Genomic DNA, 26,717 nt, shown 5'->3' with positions numbered 1-26,717 from the left:
TAGAGGTACTGAGGTTAGAAATGGCAAGTCATTTTCCCCCCGTAGTTTGAATACCCAGGAGACATGCAGGGGGAATATTCTATGAATTTTAGTGATTTTTTTTAAAATACTCATTTTAAGGGAGCCAGTCTCTCCAGTGCTCCAGGCTTGGTTGCTGGGTTCATGTTCAGCTTTGATGTGATTTACCTCAAACTCTGAGTAAGTTGTCCAGGATAGCAGACAGCCTTTGTAATTGTAGTGAGTTCTGAAGTACTAGTTCCTCAGTTGCCTTTCGTCTTCACTGAATGCAGTTCTTCTGCCTGCTTCCATTTAGGAGAACTAACCTGTGTGTGTACACAGGGAATTCTCCATTAGTATCGATTAACTAATGCAGCTAACAGTGCTGGAGACCAGAATTTCATTTTTTTTGTACAAGTTAATCACAGAATCGCTAAGGTTGGACTAGATGATCACAGAGATCTTTTCTAACCAGCAGCCCATCACACTGTTCCCACTGACCACGTCCCTCAGTGCCACATCCACATGGTTCTTGATCACCTCCAGGGACGGTGACTCCATCACTGGGTAGCCTGTGCCAATATTCTAGTTTTCACTGCTTTTGTCTTGCCCTCTTTCCAAGCTGCTTTTTGCTGCTTTTTTAGATAAGATCACTGAATTTAGCTTGGTTTTGGTTCTGTATTTCTGTTACACTGGGAAACTGTTCATACTTTTTGCAAACTGACTTGGTAACCATCTGTGTTTTCTGGGTAGCTGTCAGTAATGTTGCAGAGCAGAATGAAATCCCTTGACCTCTGAGTGTCTTCGGGGTACTCAGCATGAGGGCATCTCTCAGAATGGCCCTGTGGGCTGCTTGGCACCGTACGTTCTCTGCAGTAGATGTGTGCTGGATGCCAAGTTTATTTCAGGGCTTTCAGTTTGATGAAACTCAGCGTCCTCACTAGAACTGCCCTTTGTATCTGGCACATTGCTGCTTCTGTGACATCCTCCAGAAGCTGTATTCCAGAGGACCCAAAGTTTTTAACCTCTTCTTAAAAGAAGTTTATGAGAGGAATTTGGAGTGTTCTACTTCATCTGGAATACAGAGGTTTTTTTCTTTATTTCATTTTCCGCAGTTACGCTGGTCATAAGGTCTTAATGCAGTCTGAACCACTTTGCAAAGCTTTCTTGACTTGGGTTTCACTTAATTGATTTATTCAGCTGCGTATACTTAACAGGCACTTATTTTCCAACTCAGAGTGGCACATGACTCATTCTTCTTTTAGAAGTGTGGTCTGTGTTCAGTTGCTGTGAGAACAGACATCACAATACAGATTCTCTCATGTTCAAGCTAACAATAAAATCTTGACCATATTGTACTCTTCTCTCTGAAATCTGCGAACGTGGAGCAAATTTATTGTAATGGCCTTTCAAACGTATTGAATCAGCAGAGTATCTTTAAATTCAGTGTAGTTTCTTAGAAACGTTTCTGTTGTTTGTTGGGATTTTTAACCTTTGAAACCAATCGCTTCAGGTTGTCACAGTCAGAAATTTCTCCTTGGAGGATTGAGGTGAAAAACAGCAACAGAAAACCAACCAATGGCACAAACCCACCACCAGCAAACAAGCCCTTTGCCTGCTGTGTAGTGTAACTGGTTATAATGACTTTTCTCAAAGAAGAATCCATAAGAAGCCTTTGAGTGGTTTCGTGCGTGTGTACTTAGGTGCTAATGTGACTTTATTAATGACGTGACCTTTGTGCAAGTCCCAGGACACTTAATCATTGTGTGGCTTCCTTTGGTTCTCTCTTGAACGCTTTTGATGGCGCTTTTTGCACGGTTAATGTTTGTAGAAGAGGGATCAATGTTATTTAAATAAAATACATTAAGAAGAAATTATGAATGATTTTGCAGTAATTACAGGGAAATTCAGTTCTTTAGCCCATAGGGTACTTTCTTATTAATTTAGAATGGAAATTTTGGGGGGCTTCTCCCCTCATTCCTTTCTTTGTTCCATATGCTTGGCATCCCTTTTTAAATGGAAAAGTGATTTCTTAAGGTTTTTCTTATTACTTTAGATAGTGAACCGGTAATCTCTATTTAATGGTATGTTTTGAAACAAGTACAGCCATGGTGGTTATTTTGGTCTGCATTAGAAAACCCACGGAATTTAGTTTCAGCACCCATTTGGTATTTGTGTTTTTACATCTACCTTTACTTTTCTGTTCTCTTATGAAAAGATTCCATCCCAGCCCAAGCAAGTACAGAGAAACACATCTCATTTTTGAGTGTGAGCAGGAGCTGTTTGGAGAACAGTGAAGACAAAACTGAGCTATCAGGAGGAGGAACTTGGTAAGGTTGAATGAATTTCAGTTTTGCTGCATTAGGGGACAGCCGCTGTATGTGACTGGTATGCTGTGTGTGTGCGTGTAGGAGGCCTGGTGGCTGATTCAGTTAGCAATGTGTCAGGGTTGTAATTGGAGTGGCCTGGTCTTCTACATCCGATGTCTCTGTCTGATGACAGCATGGTGTAGTGCTGCTGCTGCAGAATTAGGTAATATATAATACTTTTCTTGGGGAGGAACTCCCTTTGCTCAAGATTTTGTCTGAACATGCTCAATTTCTTGATGTTTACGCTTGTAAAGGTGTGAGGCTTTCACACTCAGTGCTTTTTCTTTTTCTCTTTTTCTAAACATGAGCTTCAAATATAGGAATAGAATCAGAAAGTGAGTCCTAATAAGTAGCACTTTAAAAACAGTAGCTTCTCTGGATAATTATATGAGATGGAAAAAGTGATGCTGGTAATATTATCTTATAGCCTGGGGATTTGAAGTCCATGGCAGATCATCAAAGGTATTATGGAGCTGAATAGCGAGGAATGTGACAAATGAGTGTAGAATATTACTGGAGAGTGGAGTGCTGAGAGGAGAAAAGGAAAGATGACAATAAAAGAACTTACTTTGAATGAAACCACTTGCAAATATTGTGCTAGATTAGAAAGCATTAACTTCTTGCAAAGAAGCGAATTCTGAGATCTTTCTGTTAAATAAACATGCCTCCTTCCCCATCCCACCTTATCTAAATATTGGGTGTTTCCATTTGAAGTGAATGCTTAAATGTTGGACGCCTTGTGCCAGAAGAAACAGCAGAAACTTCAGATGTAGAAGCTTCTGTTGAGCATTACCACCTGAACACAGGCCTTTCCTATTCAGTGCTGCTATGGATAGGGTGAAAAGTGCCCAGCGTGTGTAAGGATAGGTAATGAAGCGTGTAAAAAGTTGTCGCACCCACAATGTATGTATTTTTTAGACCACTTCCCCACTTATAAGAAACCTAAAGTGGAAGCAACATTCTTTCCTATCCTTCTGTTATAATTCATAGGATCTGCTTTTGTGTTCAGTACTCTTACAGGCACTCTGCTTATTTGTCACTGTAGTCCTAGAAGCATGCTATGAAGAACCCGCTCTTTTCAAGTTAGCTATAGCTATGAGAGAAGCATGTAAATCTTGCATTTTTAACTCAGAATTGAATTCTACTTGTATTCAGGATGAGCTGAGCTTATATTTGTATCTGTACTTGCATATAGAAGTAAGAATGAGATAAAACAGTCAATCAGAATTGGTATCCTGATCTCCAACCCGTTTTCTTTTAGGAAGTTAACCAAATCTTTAATAGTCTGGAGCAGATTCAATCTCTTTTTCAGTTTAACACTTGCTATGAGATGGTAAATGTGACCAGGTTCTTACTATTTATCTTCACCACATTTCTGCCTTTTTGAGTTGGAAGGGACCCTTGAGTTGGAAGACCATCTAGTCCAACCCCCCTACAATGAACAGAGCCATCTACATGGGTGCTCAGAGCCCAGTACAGCCTGACCTTGAGTGTCTCCAGAGATGGGGCAGCCAATGCCTGTCTGGGCAATCTGTGCCAGTGCTTCACCACCCTTATTGTAAATTAAAAACAACAACAACAAATAAAAACAACAAAAACCCACACACACAACAACAAACAAAAACACACACCAAAAAAAGCCACTAAAACACAACCCAAAAAACATCTTCCTTCTATTCGATCTATATCTCTTCTCCTGTAAGTGGAACTATTTCCCTTTGTCTTGTCACAACAGATCCTCCTGAAGAGTCTGTCTCTTGTCTTACATTCCCCTTTTAGACATTGAAAAGGCTGCTCTCAGGTCTCCCTAGAGCCTTCTCTTCTCCAGTCTGAACAGCCAGCTCTCTCAGCCTGCTCTTATAAGGAAGGTGTTCCATCCCTTGAATTATTTTTGTGGTTCTCCTCTGGATGTTCTCCAACAGCTCCATGTCTCTCCCATACTGAGGACCCCACATCTGGACACACTATGCCAGGTGAGGTCTCACCAGCTCAGAGTAGAGGGCCAGGATCACCTCCCTCACCCTGCTGGCCACACTTCTTTTGACACAACCCAGAATACAGTTGGCTTTCTGGGCTGTGAGGGCACATTGCTGGCTTGTATCCAGCTTGCCATCCTCCAGTACCCCCAGGTCCGTTTCGACAGCGCTGTGCTGAGTCCTGTTGTCTTGCAGCTTGCATTGATAGTGGGGGTTGCCACAACCCATGTGCAAGACCTGGCTTTGTTGAACCTCATGAGGTTCATCTGTACCCAAGGTTTCAGCCTATTGGTATATCTGGATGGCGTCCCATCCCTCAGGTGTGTTGACTTTACCCCTTGGTGTCATCAGCAAACTTGCTGTGGGTGCACTCAACCCCACTGTTGAACAGAGATCAATTGTTTGCCTTTGTGGCCAGTTATGTGAGATGACTTCCATTAATGTGTAGCTCATCTGGATGTGTTGCTAGTTTTCAGTATATCAACAACCATTTAAAACCAGCACCAGTGAAGTGAAGTTCTTGTGGTGGTTGCAGTGTCAAAGCTCGCTGAAGCTGAACTTTGAAATGTCTGAGCTGGTGCAAGCAACTTTTGGCATTTTGCTTTTACATAATTGGTTCCGACTTTGACAGTCTTCTTAATTTCGCATTTATTTTTACCAGCTGTTCTTTTCCATGCAGAGGAGGATAGATTGAAACTTAAAGCCTTAAAAATATCTCACTTGCTTAATTACAGGATCTTGTTGCTTTTAATCTCTTCTTCAGCTTTTTTCTTTTAAGCTGAATTTATTCTTACTAATCTGTGGTGGATATATTCTAGCACTCCTGACACATTATTCCATATGAATAACTCCAGAGAAGTTTCTCTTTTCTGAGTTTGCTGGAGTGTGTACCTCATATATTCTGCTTCTTACGATACTTACAGCTTTAATTAAGTTCTTCCTGGAAAATGCTAAGAAATAGAACTATAGCTGTAATGGGGCGGAGAGGGAAGAGCAGGTATAACAGCGATGCAGTGTGACTAATAGAGGCAGGCAGGGCTTTCTTTCATGGGTGCACCCAGTCTGATAGAAGACGTAGCAGGGTGTGGATAGATACATGACTGTCGGAGGCAGATACCTCCCTGCTCTGAGTTGTTTTGCACTTGTTTATCTGACCCCTTGTTTTGCAGGTGAGCAGACGAAAGTGTACCTGTACCTCCAGAGATTTTTGGTTGCATCTTCGCAGTGGGTAAAAATAGTAAATAAAAAGATAAAGCTTAAAGTGTGCCCCCGGTGGCGCAGTGGTATAAAGTGCTGCTTGTGGTACTGAAGGGCCCGGGTTCGAATCCCCCTTGTGGCGCAGGGGGTAGAAGTGCCGCTTCGCTACACAGAGGGCTCGAAACCCGGGAGTTGGACTCGATGATCTCTAAGGTCCCTTCCAACTCGCACGATACTATGATACTATGATGATACTACTTGTTTTAGGAGAGCAAGAGAGGCGTTCGCATGTTGGCAAGGAGCTTGTGTAAAAGCTCATGGATGACTTCGACGTCTCTTAGAGGTGTCTAACTGTCTGCAGCTGAGTGGAAGTTCTGCTTTATCCAACCGTGTATTTCTTGAAGAGATTTTATTTCTCGCAAAGTTTATGAAGACAAATGTTTACCCAAAGTGTTTTTATAACTCCCAGTAAAGATCAAGCTGTTTGAAATGCATTCTTTTCCTTCTAGTTATTGATGATTATGAAACGAATAGCATTTCTTAGAACTGAGGCTCTGAGATGAGTGGTTAAATTGAGTACTTTGTGGTGATGCATTAGTAGTCATGAAGAGACAAGATACTGAAGCACTATGTTGTTTTTTTTTCTATTGCTGTCATTTAGATCTGCGTTACATAAAACTGGTTTGTGCTCATTCATTTCAGGGAGTTTGGCTTTGCTGACTTAGCTCTGGGTTTTGCAGAATGCTGTGGTAGCACTGAGACCACCTCTCCCTGAGATGCTCTTTTGGTTCAGTGTGGGTGCAGCAGTTATTTTCAGTCTTTCAAGCGCTTTTTTGGTGGCAAAGATCCCCAGCAAGTCAATGTGTGTAAGTCTTGTCTCAAAGCAACTGGACTTTTTTCTGTGAGAGAAAATGGGCCGACTATGGCAGGTGGCCTCTGGCCTTTGGTCAGGCTGTAGAGCAAACCAGGGCCCAGCCAGTCTGGATCTGCTGCTGCCACTGGGGAGAAAGGTAGGAGAGATGGTGCTCACGTGAGGTGAGACAGAGATGTGGCATCAAGTGTTAGGGTGTGAATTTGCACTGCTGCTGTGTCTCATCTTTTCATCGGCTGTCCTGCTCACTCAGGATGAGGCTTTCGTCAGGTGCTCCCAGCAAAGGTGTGCACAGGGCTGCCTCTGCAGCTGCAGTTTTCTTTTGGGAGTTCCCCTCTATGTAGATTTTTGTCATCTTTGCTCTCTGTCATGGCATGTGATTTGAGAAACCAGTTTGTGTGTTTATCTGGGACAGTCCAAGTGCATCACTAATGGCATGTGAGCACTGATAAATGAATTGGCAAGCTCGTACCTTTAGGGGCCTGCATGACAGTGCCTCAGGTGACCTGAAGCTAAGAGCACTTGTAAGAAGCAGTCTAATTCTTGGGGGCTGTGCTTCTCCCTGAGGGGAAACTGATGGGATGGAAATCAGTGGGGAAAGAGAGTTGTGCATTGCTGAGCTTGGGGAAAAAAAGGCTGGCTGGTGCTGGCAGATCTAAACCTCTCTTCCCAAGAAACAAAAACTAGCATCCCTACTAAGACACATGCAGAAGTCTTTTTAAAAAGAAAGTAAATGTGTGGATCACAAGCTGTAGGCTTGTGTAGATTTATGTAGTTGATGAACATTTCTGAAATCATGAATGAGGACAGAGGAACTTGCATCTGAAGAAGAAAGGATCTCCTATAGAATATGCAAGTGAAGAAAAATTGAAGCACTAAATCAAGTACTAGATAATCCATGAAGGACTGGGGTAACCTTTTTAAAAACCAAAGAGCTGACCTTTTTGCTTTAGAAATCACTACTTTACTTTCAAAGATAGTTCCCCAAATACTAGGGCTTGGCTAACTCTGGGGATCTTAATTATTTCTAAAGTACCTTCAAAGCCATCTCCCTGTGACTTGCTGAGGTTAGCACTGTTGATTTCCCTCCGCTCTTGAGTTGTCCTTCCTTTATTACAGTTGACTTAGTTAGTGCAGGGCTTCTGGCCAGCACCCGTAGCTTATGCTAACATAACAATGAGACATCCTGTTTGGGTGAGCCAAACCCAGTGTCATTAGTTCATGCTTGCCCGTTACACATAAGTTAATTAAATGAATTTGCCTCTATTGTGCCATTGTGCGAGTACTCAGGTTCTCAGATCACTGGACTGTGGAAATCTCATCTTTCCTTTTCACGGTGAAACTATTTTAGCTTTTATCCCTATTTTAGAGCATAGGATGTATGCCTCACTATTAGGGAGAGGGAAAACAGTCTGAGTTATTAAAACCAAACCCAGAAGTTGTGTTAGTATTCTAAGATTATACAGGAGAAGCGACTGGACTCTAACATGAAGGCAGCAAAAACTTTCTTTTCCCGGTATATATTTGCCTGGTTTGACAGATTACTTCTTCCATGTTTAAAAATGTGGACAGAGAAACCTTTGAAAAAGTTTTTTCCTTATTACATCTCTATGAAGTAAGCTGATAAAAGAAGCAGTTTTCTAAGACTGATGGCTAGTCAGACTAACAAATTTCCTTTTTTATTTTGTAAACAGCTATAGGAAATAGTTGTAGGAAGTAGCTGCAGAATAGTTGCTGTGTGGTATCCCTTGGGCATTACCCTTTTTGCTTTCGCAGAGAACAAACAATAAAGTGGCTAAATACAACTTGCTTTTTTACATAGCTGTGAACATAAACTCAAAGTGATAACAGCTGTAATTAAAGGTGTATTGTTGCTCACTGAAGTAGTTCCAATCAATGTTCTGTTTGCTTCTGTCTTGTAGAAATGCATGCGATGTGCATTAGTTATTAATAGACATAGTATAGGATTACAAAGGCAGCTGTACTCAGGTGTGCATTCAATCCATATACATGCCACTAATTTGTATTGAGTGTGAAAAGTGGAAGTGCATTGTCTGCTACCATTACATTGTACAATACTGCCGTGGCACATATATCAGCCACCATGCATTTTTATTTTCACTGAAAGAAAACAGTTGCTAATTATTTTATTTCCTCTCCTTTTCCCCTCAGGAAGCCACTAACTGCCTGGGAATTAGGAAAGGGCGTGAGAAATCCAGTTGATCAAGGTGGAAACTTTATTTTCTGAGAGCCTTTCCACAACTGCCTTTTGCAGGCTCGTTGGACGCTCCCCGTTGTGCCATGTTTTGTGGCTTTCTCTGTAGGAAGAATTTGTCTTGATGAAGATTCCTAACATTGGTAATGTGATGAATAAATTTGAGATCCTTGGGGTTGTAGGTGAAGGTAAGTAGCATATTTTATATAATCCATTTATTTATTAGATTTTACTTAGTCTTCTTGATGGTTAGAAGTTTTCATTTTCAGAATGCTGCTTGTATCACATCTTGTAGAGAATAAACTGTCGTTCCTTAATACCAATTGCAATGAAAGGAAAAGTTTGGGAAATGGTGGGGGGTGGTTGGGGAGGTAAGAAAAGGAAGTCAGGCAGTTTTGTTAAAGTTGGCTATTAATCTCTTAAACAATACAAGATAGATGCCAACTGTCAAACTTCTGTTAGTATATTTAAGAACAACTTCATTGTTTTAAAACCCATTTACTTTGAAGCCTTTTTTAATTTTCACCGCACAAAAATTTAGTAAGGTGCCTATATGTGCAAGTTTAGGATGATACTGGGAACAATATTCTACAGCCTGGACATAACAGGGTAATCTTATCTTGATGTTTTTTTTCCTGATTCCTTTCAGGAGCCTATGGTGTTGTACTTAAATGCAGACACAAGGTGAGTAAATTGCTTTAAATTAGAGATAAATGTTGGTATTTGGGTAATACAATCACTTGACTTGACAACTGGGGTGGTTCTATATTTTAGATATGTTGTAATTGAGCAGGGCTTTTCCTCGCAGTCAGTTTTTTGGGTTTAATTGCAATACTGCCAAAGGAAGAACCTACATCTAGTGCAAAAACCCCAGAGCTTTTTGTAGTGTTTAATATCTGTGTGAAATATGAAGTATTGCTAACTTTTCACTAATTTCCGCTAAGAAAGCCTTTCTTGAAAATAGATAAGCTGCTCTGGAGTGCAGTTTACTCTCAGTCAGTCTCAATTTGAATATCAAATGTATTACCCAATAGTTCCATGTAAGTATTTATCTTTCTTGGGGAGGAAGAGGAATCCTCGTGGAATTTCTACCACTTGTGGTGGTGAACAAGTAAAATACAGTAAGAAAGCACTGTCTTTATGCTTACTGTTTTCAGTCCTCAGGAGGAAGAAGTAACACTCCTTGCCCTGAAAACCCTCTATAAACCAAACAAACTCTTTTTTTTTTTAATAGAAGGAAGTCTGTTCTGTAGAGTGGTTATGTCTGTTATTTCTGCTTATCAGCACAGACCTAGTTTGCTGTCTTCAGAGCTGTAATATAGTTGCAATAAAGTATCTTTTATTTCAGGAAAGTAAGGCATGTCAGGATCATAGTATGTAGTGACTTGAGAATACGTAAAAGTTATTTTTATGCAGTTCATACCTTGTTCTAGAGTAAATTAATGCTCTGAAGAGGACCTCCATTCCTGTTGTGCCTTATAGCAAATACACAGAAGTCCTTTTGCACAGGGCAGGTAGCTATATTTGGAATGACTTATGTTATTATGCTGAGAATTTGGAGCTTGGACTTTGTAGACAAACCTTGTTATACAGCACTCTTGGAACAGTTATTTGGAGGTAATTGTAGCTTTTTATTAACTCAAATATGTGAAATTTACAGAATGCCACATGGTAACATAGTCATGTCGTACCCTCCAGTAAAACCATAGTAGATCTCTTGTTACTTTCTTTCCTAGCAGTATATTAACTGTAATTATCAAAAAGAATAAAAATAACTGATTAAACTGAATGGCAAATGTTCTTGCCTTTGGATGTGATATAGGTGACTTGAAAATAAGTATTTACTCATTATGTCATACAAACATGGCTGCTGTTTGTTTTTTTTAACCACTCTATTTCACTTGAGCACCTCAACCTTTTCCATGTCTTTTAATACTACTGAACAGCAGAGTCACAGTTTCCTTGGTTTTCCTTTTGTTCTTGCATAGCTATAAAAACCCTTTACTTTGCCATTTCCCTTTCCGGATTTTCAAGTGATGTGAGCTTTGGCTTTTGCATGCACAGTGAAGCAAAGTTTCTTTGTTTTTCTTCAGGTGGCCACTTTTTTCTTCCATTTTCTGTGTTCTGCTTCTTTGTGTTTGAGCACCACCAGGAATTAATTTCATGCTCACCAGTGCTGCCTGCCTAGTTAAACCACACCACCAACTCAGACAATTTTCCCAACATTTTGTATGGAAATGGGCTGGTCCTGTACTTTATGAAAGCCTTCCTTGAAGAACAGCCTGCTCTCATAGATTCCTTTACCTCTTAATGCTGGCTTTAAGCAGATCCTTGAACAAGGGTAAATGTGTTCGTTTGGAGGATCAGGATTGTAATTCTACTGTTTGTCTTGTTTAGTTCTTCCAATATCTCAGATCATGGGGTTTTGTATCAAGAGGTGTTGATCCATTATAATCTCCGTGAAAAAGGCAAACCATAGAAATGCAGCAACATCCAATGAACCTCTATCAGGGTGCAGCACGCTGTGCCCACAGAAGGGGTTATGCCATTGTCATAACTTGAGCTACTGTGGGATTTTCTTAGAAGAAAACATCTCTGTTAATTTCTGCTGTCAAACAGAACAGATATTTGTCTGAGAGCTCCTTGCTGTGCTTTTAGATAAAGGCAAAGCCATGCAAATTTTGTGATCAGTAGTACTGAGTTGGAGCTGCAGGTTCCTTTGGTACAGTGATCAGGCTGAGTTTATCCTTCAGCCATGGGAAATAAACAGAGTTATTAAGATTGAGCTGCACCTGCTACATAGCTCAGCACAGACATGTACCTACTCAGGTTGACTGTGACATAGACCCCTAAAACCCTCAGTGTGTGGTGGTCTTCAGGTCGGATGACTACATTATCACTGTCTCTCAAGCTCTCAGCAGCCTTCACATTTGTACTGGCTCACTGAGCAATTGTCAGGAAATTGTTTGCTGCATCTTCCAGAAATCTCCTGGTTGTCAGGATATTTTGCCCTTTCAGCAGACGCTGGAGTACTCTGTCTTGGGCAAAAACTGATTTTTTTTTTTTGTAGGGTTTTCTTTAAAAAGTTTTATCTGTTCTGCTTTGATTGAGTGTTTTGAAGCAGATGTCTACCCTCGTGGCGTTGGTGCTCTGTCCTCCAGCCCTCAGCAAAAACATGAGGCTTTCTCATTATGCATTTCAAAGCAAATGTCCGTGCCTTCAAGCCTTTCCTTTCCAAGAACCTCCTTGCTTTTTAAGCTTGCTCTTCCTGAAGTTTTCTGTGTACTTGTTCCGGGCATGCAGGCTGGTCTGCCACAGTGTGAAATCTTAATGTGTGATGTCACTAGGGTAACAGTGCTAGGATAACAGTTCAGATAGGGCACAGTTGTAGAAACAGGAGTTGACAGGAATTCCTCCTGTTTCCCTTGACATTTGTGTACAGGTGCCTGAGATCTAGTCATTTTCACAGAGGGAATGAGCATGCTTCCTGCTCATAGCAAAGTTGGGGTGGATCTGATGTTTATAAGAAGCCACCACGTTCTGAATTAGATACTAGAATCCCTTCTCTAACTCATGTGTCTGCTGATGTCTTTAATGTTCTCACTGGAAGTCGGCTGACTGTTCTTTTTACGTTGATGAGTTTCCCTTTTAGTGTCAGAATTAAAAGGTAAGCATTCAAGAAAACTGCGTTTACCTCGAGTATGTTGAAGTTACTGTCCTGCTTTAGGACAGTAATCTTTCAAGGCTCAGGTTTTGGCTACTCAGCTAGAGAAGGTTCTTCTACTGTCCAGCATTCGTACTCCGGAATATTAACTGTGTTGATTTAAAAAGTTTCTAGTTCTTAGTGTCCTTATTTCACCATACTTTTTATAATACTATGATAATTCTAAAAGGCTGTACCCGCGTTCAGAAACTACATCTAGACAGCAGATACCAAGTTCATACCACTTCAATGCTTAGCTGTGGAAAAGGTGCTTACAAGTCGAGAACAAAAAGCCATATGTATAATGGTGGGAAATAGGTCTTGTCAGACGACCAGATTTCTTCCTTTGAAATGCTGAGTTGAAGTAGAGTTGAGGGGACTTGCGTGTGTGACAGTCTGCTTATGTGAGTGAGAACTGCACCAGATTCTAACCAAAGTTTCTGTGTAAATTCTGGTTTCTGAAGTTGCATGGATCTGAGAACTGACTGATCAACAGACCTCAAAGCAACTGTATGGGAGCTAAGGAGAGGTATTTTAATCTGTTTTTGACATAGAAGGATACTAGGGAAAATATGACTATTCAACATTTTTGTGAATGATTTGAAGATAAAATATGAAATTACCATTTAAACATTATGGAAAACACACTGAAGGTGGTAAGTAACAGTAAATAACCTCGTAGGGCATGCAGCATTATGTGGCTAATACTTACGAATCAATTCAAAGCCTGTTTTAAATATTTCTCCATATACAGTTTACTTTCAAAATTGAAATGTTTTCTGCAAAATCTGAATTAAGTCAGGAGCATTTTTGAACATGTTTTACTCTTCCAGAGTAAAGCTGGAAGCAGACTAATGCGTAATAATTTCTTACTTAATACCCTTATCTACACAAGAGTTTTCATTTTGAATTGCTTGTGTTCAGCTTGCTCAGCTTCTTAAAAAGTCACTTTGTAACTTTGTTAGAGGAAAACAACAGATACTGAGGGGAAGAATATAAGAACAGGGCAGGCATACTGTGATAACTCCCACAGTATTCACAGTCTCTAATTTGTGCAGTGCTATTGGGAGGTCATCATTGGAATACTGTAGCACAGATTATGCCAGTAGTGTTATTTTCTTATTGCATTATCCCATGCTTAAATCCCACCTGTTGCATAAGTCCTCTGTCCATGCATATTGTTTAAAATATCAACTGTTATTTTGGTATGCTATGTAAAGCATTTTGTCCTTGTACTTTTTTTACATGCCATCAATTTACAAACAGCTGTCCTTCACCTACCAACAAGTGAAAAGAGCAGTGCCAGATCCTACTGATTTAGGTCTGATGTAGCAGCAGTAACAGTGGGAGAATGTGATATTTTGTTCTGCCTTTATGAAATCCTCAAGAATTTTGCTGATCTTTGTCTTTGATTTTACACGTCTTTAAAAGGAACATTGCTAATTTTCACTGCTAATCAAATGTGTTTTGGTTCTGTAGCAAGCTGATGGTTTTCAATTGTGGTAAAGTACAAATCTCTGTATGCTGTATCATTTCTTTCAGTAATGGTATTGTGCGTGTGGAGGATTACTGTACTTAATATTATTTCTTAGGCTAGAGCATAATCAGATGTTCTTTGTGTGGGAATTGCTTGGAACACACAGCAAATGTGAAAACATCAGCCTTCTGAAGTAAATGGTGTGTGCCAGTTGTAAATGTTTGTAGTATCCAGAGCTGAGATCTGTTGTTTCAAATTCTATGTGAGGAAAATAGAACTATTAGAGCAGCTGTACTGCTGCAAATCATATCAGCTTTTTGCTTCAGCTTCAATATTAGGTAAGAAAACCTTCTGAATTCCTTATAGAATTCTGTTTTGAAATATTAGTCATGTACTATTTCTTTTGTGGACTTATATTCTCAGCTTCCATGGCATTTGCTTGAGTGCAGCAGCAAGTGGCAAGCTTGATAAGCATTAATTCATTTCATTTATCAGTTTCCTATACTTGTAGATGACTGTTATACAGCATGCTTCTTCAGCTGCTTGAGGTGCAGGTTGGATGCTAATGTGGTAATGAAAACTGATGCATTGTGGTATTGTCTATACCTGAACCTCAGCTTTTTCTATAGTCCAGTCAGTTCTCTATGGCAGGGGAGAACAATCAAATTAACAGTACATCGTAGACTTTAAATGCTGATGTGAATAATATGAATGAAGACCTGATCCTTTCTTTTTTTTTTTTTTTTCTCCACTAAGTGAAAGATTTGTGAAGATAGTGTCACTACAAATGTCAGATAGATGTCCAGAACAGAGAGTAGAAATTAGTGAGATTCCCTGGTTTGAAAAGACAGCTAACTGTCAGGCATGGAAAAGAATGCAGAATTGGCACCCATGGAAGATGAGTATGTTAGTGCAGTACGCTGCTTATTTGGTCAGCCTGGAGAAAAGCTGTAGATATTCCAGTGAGAAGGTGCTGCCTTCACGCAATCACAGAATGGTTTGAGTTGGAAAGGACCTTAAGATCATGTAGTTCCAACCACCCTGCCATAGGCAGGGACACCTCCCTCTAGACCAGGTTGCTCAAAGCCCCATCCAGCCTGGCCTTGAATGTTTCCAGAGAGGGAGCATCCACAAGCACTCCGGGCAACCTGTTCCAGGGCATCACCACCCTCACAGTAAGTAATTTCTTCCTCTGAGTCTTTAAAACAGCCCAGGCTGCCATATGAAGTTTGCAGATGACACCAAGTTGGGAGGTAGTGTTGATCTGCCTGAGGGTAGGGAGGCCCTTTAGAGGGATCTGGATAGGCTGGATCACTAGGATAAGGTTCAACGAGGCCAAGTGCTGGGTCCTGCACTTTGGCCACAATAACCCCATGCAGTGCTATCAGCTTGGGGCAGATGGCTGGATGACTGTGAAGAGGGAAGGGACTTGGGGGTGTTGGTCAATGCTCGGCTGAACATGAGTTGACAGTGTGCCCAGGTGGCCAAGAAGGCCAATGGCATCCTGGCCTGTATAAGAAATTGTGTGGCCAGCAGGTGCAGAGAGGTGATCATCCCCCTGTACTCAGCTCTGCTGAGGCTGCATCTCAATTATTGTGTTCAGTTTTGGGCTCCTTATCGAGGCCCTGGAATGCATACAGAGAAGGGCAGTGAAACTGGTGAGGCTCAGGGGAGAACTCATTGCACTCTACAACTTCCTGAAGGGAGGTTGTGATGAGGAGGGGCTTAGCTTCTTCTCCCAGGCAACAAACAGGACCCAATGAAATGGCCACAAGTTGTACCAGAGGAGGTTTAGACTGGACATAAGAAGGAACTTTTTCTCTTAGAGAGTGGTCAGGCACCAGAATGGCTGCCCAGGGAGGTGGTGGAGTCGCCATCCCTAGCAGTGTTCAAGAAGTGACTGGATGAGGAGCTACGAGATGTGATTTAGTGGTTTGCTGTAGCTATGGTAATGGGAGCACAGTTGGACTAGATGATCTTGTAGATCCTTTCTGACCTTGTGATTCTATGAATCTATGAAAGGTCCACTGTATGATACTCTATTCCTTTACCTCCATCTTTCTACTTGTCATGTTATGAGCCTTGCTTAGATGTTGGGCAATAGAAAGTATTCACAATTGGCATTCCATCTTTTTTCTCCCCAAAGCCCAATTTATACACGGGGAGCTGTGGGGGAAAGTTGACAGCTTCTGGAGAAACTAACATGGTGTAGGAGGATTTTTTTTATTTTATTTTTTTTAATTGAGGATTGTTGAATTCAAAGCAATACAGTGAGAGAGTGTTATCATCAGTGCCCCAGGCTGGGATGGCTTCAGTGGGCTTGGACATGGTAACGTTGGGTAGTGACATTCATAAAGTGCATTCAGAGTGCAGAGAAACTGGATGCTACTGAAGACTTTCAAAACAAGAAGGCAGAGGGGGAAGTAAATGTGATCATCCTCTAAATATGCAGGGAACTGGAGGGCAAGTGGCATATAAACAGGAGTTAAAAATAGGATGAACAGTACATCTTACCTTGGGAAGGATATATGGGATTTGTTACCAGTAGCTCTTAACTTAAGTCAAAGAAAAGTGATTTGTTACAATGAAAAAGAGTTTTTTGGGTTTTTTTTGTTTTGTTTTGTTTTTAATTGCAGTTCCAGGTTCTTTGTAATCTTAGTGGTTGTTAATTAACCTGACATCTCTGCATTTTCTTTGTTTTTATAACGAAGCTGAACATCTTTCTGGTGGACTTGTGCATAATGTGCTGCATGAATTCCTCCTTTGGGTGCTGTTTTTTAAGTGAAAAATTACTGTTGATGCCACAGATGACAATTTTCCTTGGAAAATTGCCAATAAATAGACGAGCTCTTGGTAGAAGCTTAGTAGGAGCATACTCACAATTGAAAATGGATGATATAATTGCACTTCAGTTAGTACAGGAATTGTTCTCAGACCTGCAGCGCTGTGTTCTATGGCTGCCCCTTGTAGTTTTAATTGCAAACAGTTTGTAGCATTGTATCTCATTTTAAAGCCCTTGTAAGTAAAAACTTGATTTTAAGTACATGTGATGAACGCACAAAGCAAGATTATCAATGCAGATTTCTATATTTATTGATTTATTTTATTTTTTCTTGCAAAAAGCTGAAAATTTTACACTGAAAACTAAAGAGTATGAGAAGTATTTCTTCAAAGCTACGTATGAAATTGAAACTGGTGAGGATCTGAGACCTGATTTTAGGGTCTTGGATCATTAGGGAACTAGTGATGTAGGCTAGGTAATTTATAGCTAATGAAAATAAGTATGTAGGAGAAGGAACAACATATGGCTAATTCTCGAGCTACATCTGTAGTACCATGAAGTTGCCCGAATGTGGGATTACAGTTTATTATTGTCATCAAATTGTAAAGCACTGTATAGCATAATTGTTGGAAAGAAAATCGGATGTTTTAATTTTAGGTCACTTGTTTTGTTTATGAGGGACTCTTACAGACTTAAAGTTCAGTGGTATATATGAGCAGCTCTACGAGTGCTAGGTTAGTCACTGATCTCTACTTCAAAGCATGATAAGAGCACAGTTCAGGTTTTGAGCTGATCATTATTAAATGTAGCATGGTGAAAGTGAATGGATTTGGATCATCTAGCTGGCTTTCAAAATCACTTGTGGAAGCCAAGTTGACCTGAAATGTCACAGTACTAAAAGAGTGTCTTGAATGTTCCCATTATATTAACTTGTATTCTTAATTGTTCCTATGAATCTAAAGCTTTCTTTTTAGACTCCCTGTCCTGGAAAGGGAACACTTGATAGTGAAGGTAAAACATTAACAGAAATAGAAGCTCGCATAGTATCTCACTTTATCTTGCTACGGGCTTTTCTTGGCACATCTATTTTTCATCAAAAAGGACTACAGTATATTTTTAAATAGTAAGCTGTCCTTCTGCATGTCCTGGTTAAAGCAGCTTTACATAATTACTCAGTTTTGTCTAACTCCTAATTGGTGGAATACCCTTCTAAAACCTAAACCTACCTAAAACCTTTTTTATTTTTCCTAAAAATTATTTTTCTTTGGCTAGAAATACTGGTTTTAAGGTGTAGCAGCATTTAATTCTCATTCAGAAAGTGAGTTGCGTTCAGCTTTACCTGGACAATAAAGCTCAATACTTCTGCTTCTTGCATACAGTTGGACTATTCTTTATCAAAAGCCAGCATCCTCTATTTTAAAGGATATGTGTTTAAGTTTCTTTTAAGTATAAGAGAGGAAAACAAAACAAAAAGCCTACATTTTGATTTACAGACTTTGTATTTTCATTCTATTAGCCCTGAATTACTTCTAGCTTGCATTGCTAAGTGAAACCCATCTTCACACAACTGCATTTTAATAACTTTAGAATGTGGTGACTTAACTTCGCTCTTGGTGAAAAATCAGTCATTTTTTGGAATTCTGTTTTCATTGTTTCAAGATGTACAGCAAAGTGAGTCACTGTGTCTGAATAGCTCAGGTAACTTTTGGTTGGGAACAGATGTCAGCACTGCTCATTGGTTTATCATTGCCTGTACCTTAAGAACTCTGATAAAGCAGCTTCCATTTCTTCCTCCATGTGAATATTAGTGTGTGTAGTTGTCTCATTTTCAAAGCATAAACTTGTGCTGCCTTTATTGAAGAACTAAGTTGTCCATAAAATCAGTTGACCATAAAATGCTTTAAGAGAGAAAGCTTCATTTGCACGTTGCTATATCTATTGGTCTTCCAGTCCATACGTAGTGTTTATAAGACATGTTATTAAGGTTATTGTTACATGCATTCCCAATAACAGATCACCATGAACACCAGTGTACTGAAAATTGTGAAGCAGTTTCCTTATACTTAACTTTGATTGAACAATGTTACTGTCATTATCAGTTTATTTTTTGGATGTAAAAAGGCTTTTTCTTAATTGTAAAGTTTTACGGTATAACTGAGGTATTGTAAATGTAGTCATGAGCAGAGATATAGAAAGATGAAATTCTAGGATCAAAGAAAAACTCGGTTGTTTGATGATACACCTACCTCCTTTTCTGACAGTGTACTTCTTGACCCAGAGGCAAGCTATCGTACTGAAATCAATTAACATTTCCAACAGAGATGGAGTAGTGCCATGATTGTGCTCAGAAATATGTTACAGGCAGTGCCATCTGTAGAGCACAACCGACTAGCTCCGTCTACAGGATCAAATTTCCTGTGACTGTGTGAAGAATTCCGCTGAGTGGCACATACTTTTTTTTCCCCCCTTGAGGCATCAGCTAGTGAAGAATGGTGTTAAGGAATGTATACAAGATAGTATCTAGTGGAACTGCAGCCTGGGTTCTGAACCTGCTCTGATTTACTAAGTCTGTTGTGTTTCCGATGCTGTAAACATTGCTGTTGTGAGGAGGAATCAAAATTAAGCTGGGAGCTAATGGAAATCAGTAAGAACTTTGCTAGTGTTCTTTCTGAAGGCTCAAGGAACGCCAAGCAAAATCTATTCTGTGGACTCTTAACAGGCTTAAAATAACTACATAAAAACCTGTATTTCTATTTGGAAATTTTGGGATGTAGCATCCCTCAATATCCTTCATCCAGGTCCCTCAGATCACCAAATCACAGAATCACAGAATGACCTGGGTTGGAAGGGACCTCAAGGATCATGAAGCTCCAACTCCCCTGCCTGGCAGGGCCACCAAATTTCCACATTTACTAGATCAGGTTGCCCAGGGCCCCATCCAACCTGGCCTTGAACACCTCCAAGGACGGGGCATCCACAACCTCCCTGTGCAGCCTGTTCCAGGACCTCACCACTCTCCCAGGTGAATCCAGTATCGGTGAATCAAATGAAGGGAGACCAGACTGCCTGAAGTATTTCTTACTTTGTGTTGTCATGGACGTTAGTGAAATTGACTGTTTTTCTTTATGTTGCTGAAGGTTCTTTTGTTGCTTACCCAACATCCCTTCAGTTTCACATGTACATGCACAGAGCCATATGCAAGTGCACATGTGCACACATGCACATTTGTTCAGTTAATGAGCTAGAGCAAGTGGTTTCTTCTGGTCTGTTTCAGAAACCATTGCCAGCCCATTCTTTCTGTTGCCGCCTGAATAGATTTTTACACGCACTAGTTAGCATGCACTTCTGCTGATCCTTTTTATCCTCACAAATATAAGCACCTGTGTCTCAGAATGAGATACGAATGGCAGGGATTCTGCTGGTTTATCAGTTTTTTCAGCAGGATTGTACAAGTTGAACTGACACAAATAAAATACTTCGCAACTGAAATATCATATTTTCTTGGCTACCACTTGTGTCTTCATCCTGAGATCATGTTTCAGTAGACTCCTGAAAAATGCCCCTCAGTGCTAAAGCATATTCTGCTTTTTACACACTCATAAAGGAATTTTTAGCAGTTTTAAGCTTGAAGAGTATTTGTAATTTTGAGTAACATAAATTGTTTGATGGCTCAGTTTTTACAGCAAACAGTAAGTTCCAGATTTTTTCAGGGACAGAGAATGCCTTTTTCTGACACTATCTGGAGGTTTGAGCTGTGCCAGTGGAGGGGCAGCTGGGGGGCAGGGAAAGGGGCTGCACCACAGGGCGGTGGGCATGGAACGGGATGCACAGGGCTGTGGGCACGGCCCCCAGTGCTGGAGTTCAAGGAGCATCTGGACAGCGCTCTCAGACATAGGGTTTGGTTTGTTTCTAATTGTTTTCACTGATTCTTGATAAGGTTCTTTTATATTATTTACTGTGCCCAGAGCTTTGGAAATACATTTTTTCTGTTGTAGTGTTGTTTTATGACTACATAAAAATCTCACATCTAGAACTGTGGTACAATAAAATCAAATCAGAGTTAGTACTGACATGAATGGCAGTCAACAAACTGCTGCTAGGGTTGTTTATGCTCTGTACCAGCAGAATGCTTGCTACTATAACAGCGTTATGTAAGGACAGAAGGCAACATTTATCTGAAGAAGCTTTGTTTTACACATCTAGGTTAGACCAAGTAATGCAATGAAGCTCCAAGCTTTCTGTTTGTTGTAGCTCTTGTTTTTTGTGTTTTTTTTCTTTCTTTTCAGCAATCTTAATATTTCTTTCTCTGTATTCAAACTAAAGCAACAGCATTGTTTTTAAATACTAACAGATAATTTTGTTAAGTAAAAGACTGGAAAATTTTACTCTAAAAGCTTTTTTTTGTGCTTTTTTCTTCCATGTCCATTTAGAATAATTCAAGTGCCTTTGTATTCAGAGAAATATAGATCTTATCTGAAACAATCTCCTGGAAGCTTAACATAAGAAAGGTTGCTGTTTCTATTGGGGCCTTCTCTGAATGTTATTTAAGGCTTTATTGATCTCAGGTATACCTTCAGTTATAGTGGGAAAAGGAAATGCAAGGCTTCTGTTGGAGGTATTTATAGCTTTATGCATATACTCATTGGAGAACATGTACTTTGTTGTCAAATGTGCGAGTTAAAGAAGATGGGTGAGCTTCAGAAATCCTGGTCTTGCTGCTAGCTGTGCCAGATTGCTTTGTGGGAAGTGAGAATTGATGCTGCACAGTTACATTGGCAATAGAGTTGTTCTTCCTTCAGTAGCACAGTTGGGAATACTTTATTTGTATTTCTTGGTTGTGTATTGCAAATGCAGTCCAGTGGAGTCTGATAATACCAGCCAAAGAATGCTGACACAGAGGTGGTAATATATCTGAGGTTCCTAATGTTGGTCACTGTTTCTTTATTTCTAAAATATTCCTTTAAAAACTGGTATGTATGCAAGTCTGTGCACGTGTGGGAAAACAAAGCATCCAAAGGCAGAAAGTCAAATAACTTGAGTGGAATTAATCCTACCCATTGTTTCAGTGTGTGGGTCTTGCATAACGGAACTCCTTAGTTTGTATAAAGGAACCTCCAAAAACCAGCTCATACTGAATGAAAATGGGTTAAGCTGGTAACTTTCTGGCTCTCTCCCTCTCTTACTATCTCCGGGGAAAGCTCTGACAATGCTCATTAGATATATAACTCTTAGTTGCCTAAAGCTAAACAAGATCAGCTCTACCTTAGGAATAGTTTGAGGTTTGCTCTAGATGAATTTAGTCTCTTTAAATACAGACCATGCTTGTTCTCAGTTTAAATTTAGTTTTGGAGACTGCAGCTTCTATTTTGGACCTGAAGAAAGGCTTCAGGGCTTTTTTGTTTGTTTGTTTTTTGGTTGTTTTTTTTTTTTTGGCTTAAGCCAGTAGTTCTAATAAAAGAACATTACCTTTCCCCCTCAGATTCTTCCTTGCTTACTGTGATAAACTTGCTTTTTTGCACGTAATTTTTTAGACTTCTTCAAAATCAAAATTCGTCATCTAACGCCATATGGATACCCACACAATTGTCACACAGCTGTCAGCTTCTAGTATTTGATATGGTGTAGCTGGTAGCCTCTTGCCTTCATTTGCTGTGCATAGCAGGACTCTCTGGAATGAGACTCATAGATAGTTTCAGTGGGTTTGCAGCTATTCTCGAATTCTCACCATTTCTTTGCTTTCAGTAGATCTGAGTTCCATTGAAACTGTAGGTATTCACAGATTCATCTTCTTATTTGCTATGCTGTTCTTAATGCTAATTTCTGAGTCCTGTTTCTTTTTCCTGGTTCTGTCTTTCAATATGTTTTCAATCTGCATCTTTCTGCCTTCTCTTCCTAGTCTCTTCAGTTGCTATATTCTCTGATTCTCAGCTTTTAATTCTTTACTTCCCCCCTGCCTTTTCTCTCCATCTGTTGTTTCCAGTCTTTGGGGCAATAAAGATGGTGAGACCAAGACACTTTTGCTTTCCCTTTTGCCAAGAGTTATTATTCTGTTGTATTTCATGGTGAACATAATGCCTGCATGATAGTGTTTTTTTTTCCCCCCTAACTCAAAAGTGTGTGCATTTGTATGAGACCTAAAGGAGGAATGAATGAGTTACTCTTATCAGTATGAGTAACTTCTCTAAGAACAGCTGTTTTTACTGAGTGTTCTTGGAGCTCATGTGATGGCTAAACTTTTTTTTCTCCTTTTTGGAGAAAATACATATGCTGATCTAGTAGTGAGTCTTCAGATGTTGCAGAAACTACCTGAAATGAGTCCAAAGCTGAAGTTTCATATCCATAGCACAGAGGTAGAAATACATTTTATCCATACATCTTCATGGAAATAGCATTCTTCTTCATTTCTTTAGTAGTAACAGAACAGTCTTCATTGGACACAGATACCTTTATTTCCTTGTGTGCATTTAAATGACCATACAACTTGTTTAGAGGCAGTTCTCTTGTTCCTCCAACTTCTGCAACAGTGAACAGAACAGTTCATATATAACAGTGTATATTTGAAGTCTGAATTTTCACCAGCTTTCCTTTTTAAGAAGTTTGAGCTGGATTTTAATCCTTAATACTGTTCTGTAATGACGAGAAGGTCTCTAAAAGGAATGCAGTTTCAAATGCTTGGCAGAGCAAAATGTCAGTATTGTTAGGAAACAAGAATTCCTCCCTTACTGGCCAAAGAATGTGCTGTCTGTCTGATCTTGGAGAAGAAAAGTCTGCTTTTCTGTACAAACCTGAATGCAGAAACTTTGAGAAGAAGTAAAGTTGCCCAGGAAAATCCATTTCAATACATTGACTGAAAGAAACGTTGAAAAAAAAATTAACTAAATCAGAAGGAAAGCGTGTTGATTTTATGTAGAACATCCATCAGTTTAGTAGAGTGTCAGAAGCAAGAAGTGGTTGGTGGCAAGTCAGGAAAATAATTCTCCTCTATTATGATGCTAAAACTAATTGAAAATTGAGGGCAAGAAAGTAGAAGCAACTTGCACCTGTAAAGAGTTTCCCTGTTATAATATTAATGTAGAACATGGCTTTGAGAGCACGGGGTTGTCAGCAAAAATGTGTCTGAGGTCAGGGGGGAAAATGTGAAAGGGCAAAAGTGTTACAGCACTTAGAAAAATACCCCAGCCCCGTATTATAGTTATCTTAAAGAAGTAACCAAGGAATTAAGGCTGGAAAATACAAGTGTTATTTCCTGTTCAGTCATCCCTTCCCTAGGGGTCAATCTAAATAATAACATTCTGAAAAATGAAAGTAGTATTTCTGAGCCTCAATGCTACTTGGGGGAAAAAGGAGATACTGTATGAAGAGAAGGATTTGGAGTAGGAAACTCAAAGACACTGTAGACAAATGTTAGGTAGCCAAACATACAGTGAGTTGTGACCAGCTTACCAAGCAAAAGTGTTGGTTACATTTACTTTTTACATATTAAATTGCATGGACAAGACAGTGTTACGCTACTTTGCACACCCAGAATGGGAAAAAGCAGATTTTCAGTTTAAAACTTAAATAACAATAATGAATGGAAACAATCATGAAATAATCTCTTTTTTATTTAATTCGAAAACAAAAACAGCAGCACAAAAATCATTCTAAAAATCAAGTTCTTGCTCATGACTGGAAAATCCAAATGTGATTTCCACACATCTGCCATTGTCATTTAACCTGCCAGTCGGCTAAGCACCACAAAGCAGTTTACTCCCTCCCTCCTTCGGTAGTAGGATGGGGGGAGAAAATTGAACAACATTCAAGTCCAAAATCCTATGGTCTGAGATAAAGACAATTTAAAAGGAAAGAAAGGAAGAGATGCCATGATTCTAACGTTCCAGCATCATGGGAGTGTTGCAGATACTTTGGGACTCTTAAATGTTGTTGGTAGGGGAACAGAGTAATGTTTAGAGCAAAATGGTTGCTCAGAGATCTCCAGCTCTGCTGACTGTAATAGTAGCTTGAACACTCATGTGCAGATATCTGAATTTAGGTGTATTAGTCTGAAACCAAGTTCCACCTGAAGAGTTTCAGCCGAAGAAACCTGTTTGACAAGTCTGTCCAGGTTTAAAGTGGGTCTTTTTTTTTTTTTCAGAGGTCAAGACATAGGAGGAGAAGCTGAGGTTTGTTCAGTGCAGAGCAGAGGAGCTGAGGGGAGGCCTGATAGAGGCTGCAGCTCCTGACAGGGAGTGGAGGGGCAGCGCTGAGCTCTGCTGTGTGTGACAGCGACAGGGCCCGAGGGAACGGCATGGAGCTGTGCCAGGGGAGGGGCAGCTGGGGGGCAGGGAAAGGGGCTGCACCACAGGGCGGTGGGCATGGAACGGGATGCACGGGGCTGTGGGCACGGCCCCCAGTGCTGGAGTTCAAGGAGCATCTGGACAGCGCTCTCAGACATAGGGTTTGGTTTGGGTGGTGCTGTGTGGAGCCAGGGGTTGGACTCCGTGATCCTTGTGGGTCCCTTCCAACTTGGGATACCTTCTGTGATTGATTTTTTTTTTTTTTTTTTTTTTTTTTGTTAATGTTTTTTATTCTTATATGTTAGGAAAAAGTTACCTGTGTAACTGTTGGTAAGAATAGTCACAACAAGGTCTTCTGGCAGAAGAAAATAGTTCGTATCAACTGCAAAAGTTGAGATTTCTAAGTTAAAGTTTGAATTGTGCTAAACTTCTAAAGTTTAGCAAATTGTGCTGTTTAGATGCTCAGAGTTGAAATTTAGAAATGGGAAAGTCAGATAAGAATATAATATTGATACATGTTTAAAACACAGAAGTGCTTCCCAGTAAGCTTTACCTGTCTTGAGTTACCTGGTACCCAGGGAAGGACTGTTACCTTATTAATACAGACAGTTAGGAAAATAGTTTAGCTACGTGCACCTTGCTAGTCTCTGCATTTATGGCAGCAGCAATTTCATTAAAAAGGAACTGCAGTGTCATAAAGCACAGGTTGTATTCCTGTTTTTTCTGCTTCATTGTCATGTGTATTTTGACATCAAAATTAAGTGACAAGAAGTAATGAAGTACACCATTAGCTGTCCAGTGCAGTATTATAACTTATTAAATAGCTTCATTTTTAGTTCCCAATTTTCAGGCTTGCAGGAAAATAAGTGAAATAGACTTGGAAGATTGTAATCTGAAACTGAAAGGAGTACTGATTTTTCAGTATCAGAAAAAATTATAGCTACTTCATGAGTTTTTTTATTCTGTTTTATACCCATGGTTGAAATTAAACAATGGTGTCAAATTGTAAAATGATAGGGATTAATGTTACTATAGTGCTACAATAGGATGAAATGAAGCCCAGATTATTTAAAATGAACAGTTGCAATAATACTGATTTTCCATGAAAAGCCAAAATAGCTGTATTTACAATATTTAAAAGCTGTTCTGTCTTTCACATCCTTTTCATCACATTCTTGTACAATTTTATTTATTTATTTATTTATTTATTTATTTATTTATTTTGGAGGGGGGGGAGTTGAGGGGGAAATATGTATTTTCTTGCTTGGAGAAAACCATACCAAAAACCATTTATAAGAATGAAAGTTCCAGTGCTAACCATTATCATCAGTCCAGTAGTCAGCAGAAGACACTTCATTCAATTGTTATTTTCAAAGCAATATTTTAGGGCTGTGGGACTCTTAAAATTCTAACACGACGGCCATGGGTTAAAGAAACTGCTAATTCCTGATGTTTATGAAATCCCAGCATTCAGCAGAATGCAGGGAAAATTTGCACCGGGCTGGCATCAGTTGATAGAGCTCAACTCCCCAGGCTTCCTTCATTTGTGCCTGCATCTGTAGTCTGAATAGCTTCATGCACCTCTGCTGAGCCTGCACTGCTGAGATTAGTCCTGACTTTTGTGGAAAGTAAAGGGAAAAATCAGAAGATTTCAACTTTTTAAAAAACATAAAATGCAACCTAGTGCAAAATATAAAATATGTCAGCATTCCTCAAAGGTGTGAGGCAGGTCAAGGGGATCCACAATCCACAAGCCTGTGGATTATATATGGGCTGCTCGTTCAGTTCACACCTTTGTTTTATTCTTAGGTGAGAAACAGTTGCTGTTTATTATTTCCTAAAGTGCAACACAAG

The 26,717-nt window shown here is 39.8% G+C and overlaps 1 protein-coding gene across 13 annotated transcripts in view; it reads left to right on the top strand.

Annotated features, from left to right (window-relative positions):
• CDKL5 (cyclin dependent kinase like 5) overlaps positions 1-26,717 on the top strand; it is a 114,758-nt gene that overhangs the window by 34,350 nt on the left and 53,691 nt on the right. For all 13 annotated transcript variants that reach the window (XM_072329703.1, XM_072329694.1, XM_072329687.1 and 10 more), the window contains 2 exons: positions 8,583-8,813; positions 9,275-9,309. In XM_072329703.1, coding sequence (XP_072185804.1) covers positions 8,750-8,813; positions 9,275-9,309 — 99 coding nt within the window. In that variant the 5' untranslated portion in view covers positions 8,583-8,749. The remainder of the gene's footprint in view (positions 1-8,582; positions 8,814-9,274; positions 9,310-26,717) is intronic.

This window comes from Excalfactoria chinensis, chromosome 1 (genome assembly GCF_039878825.1).
Source record: "Excalfactoria chinensis isolate bCotChi1 chromosome 1, bCotChi1.hap2, whole genome shotgun sequence".
Classification (NCBI taxonomy): Eukaryota; Metazoa; Chordata; class Aves; order Galliformes; family Phasianidae; genus Excalfactoria; species Excalfactoria chinensis.
Note: the sequence above shows the minus strand (reverse complement) of the source record. Positions and strands in the feature narration are given on the sequence as shown.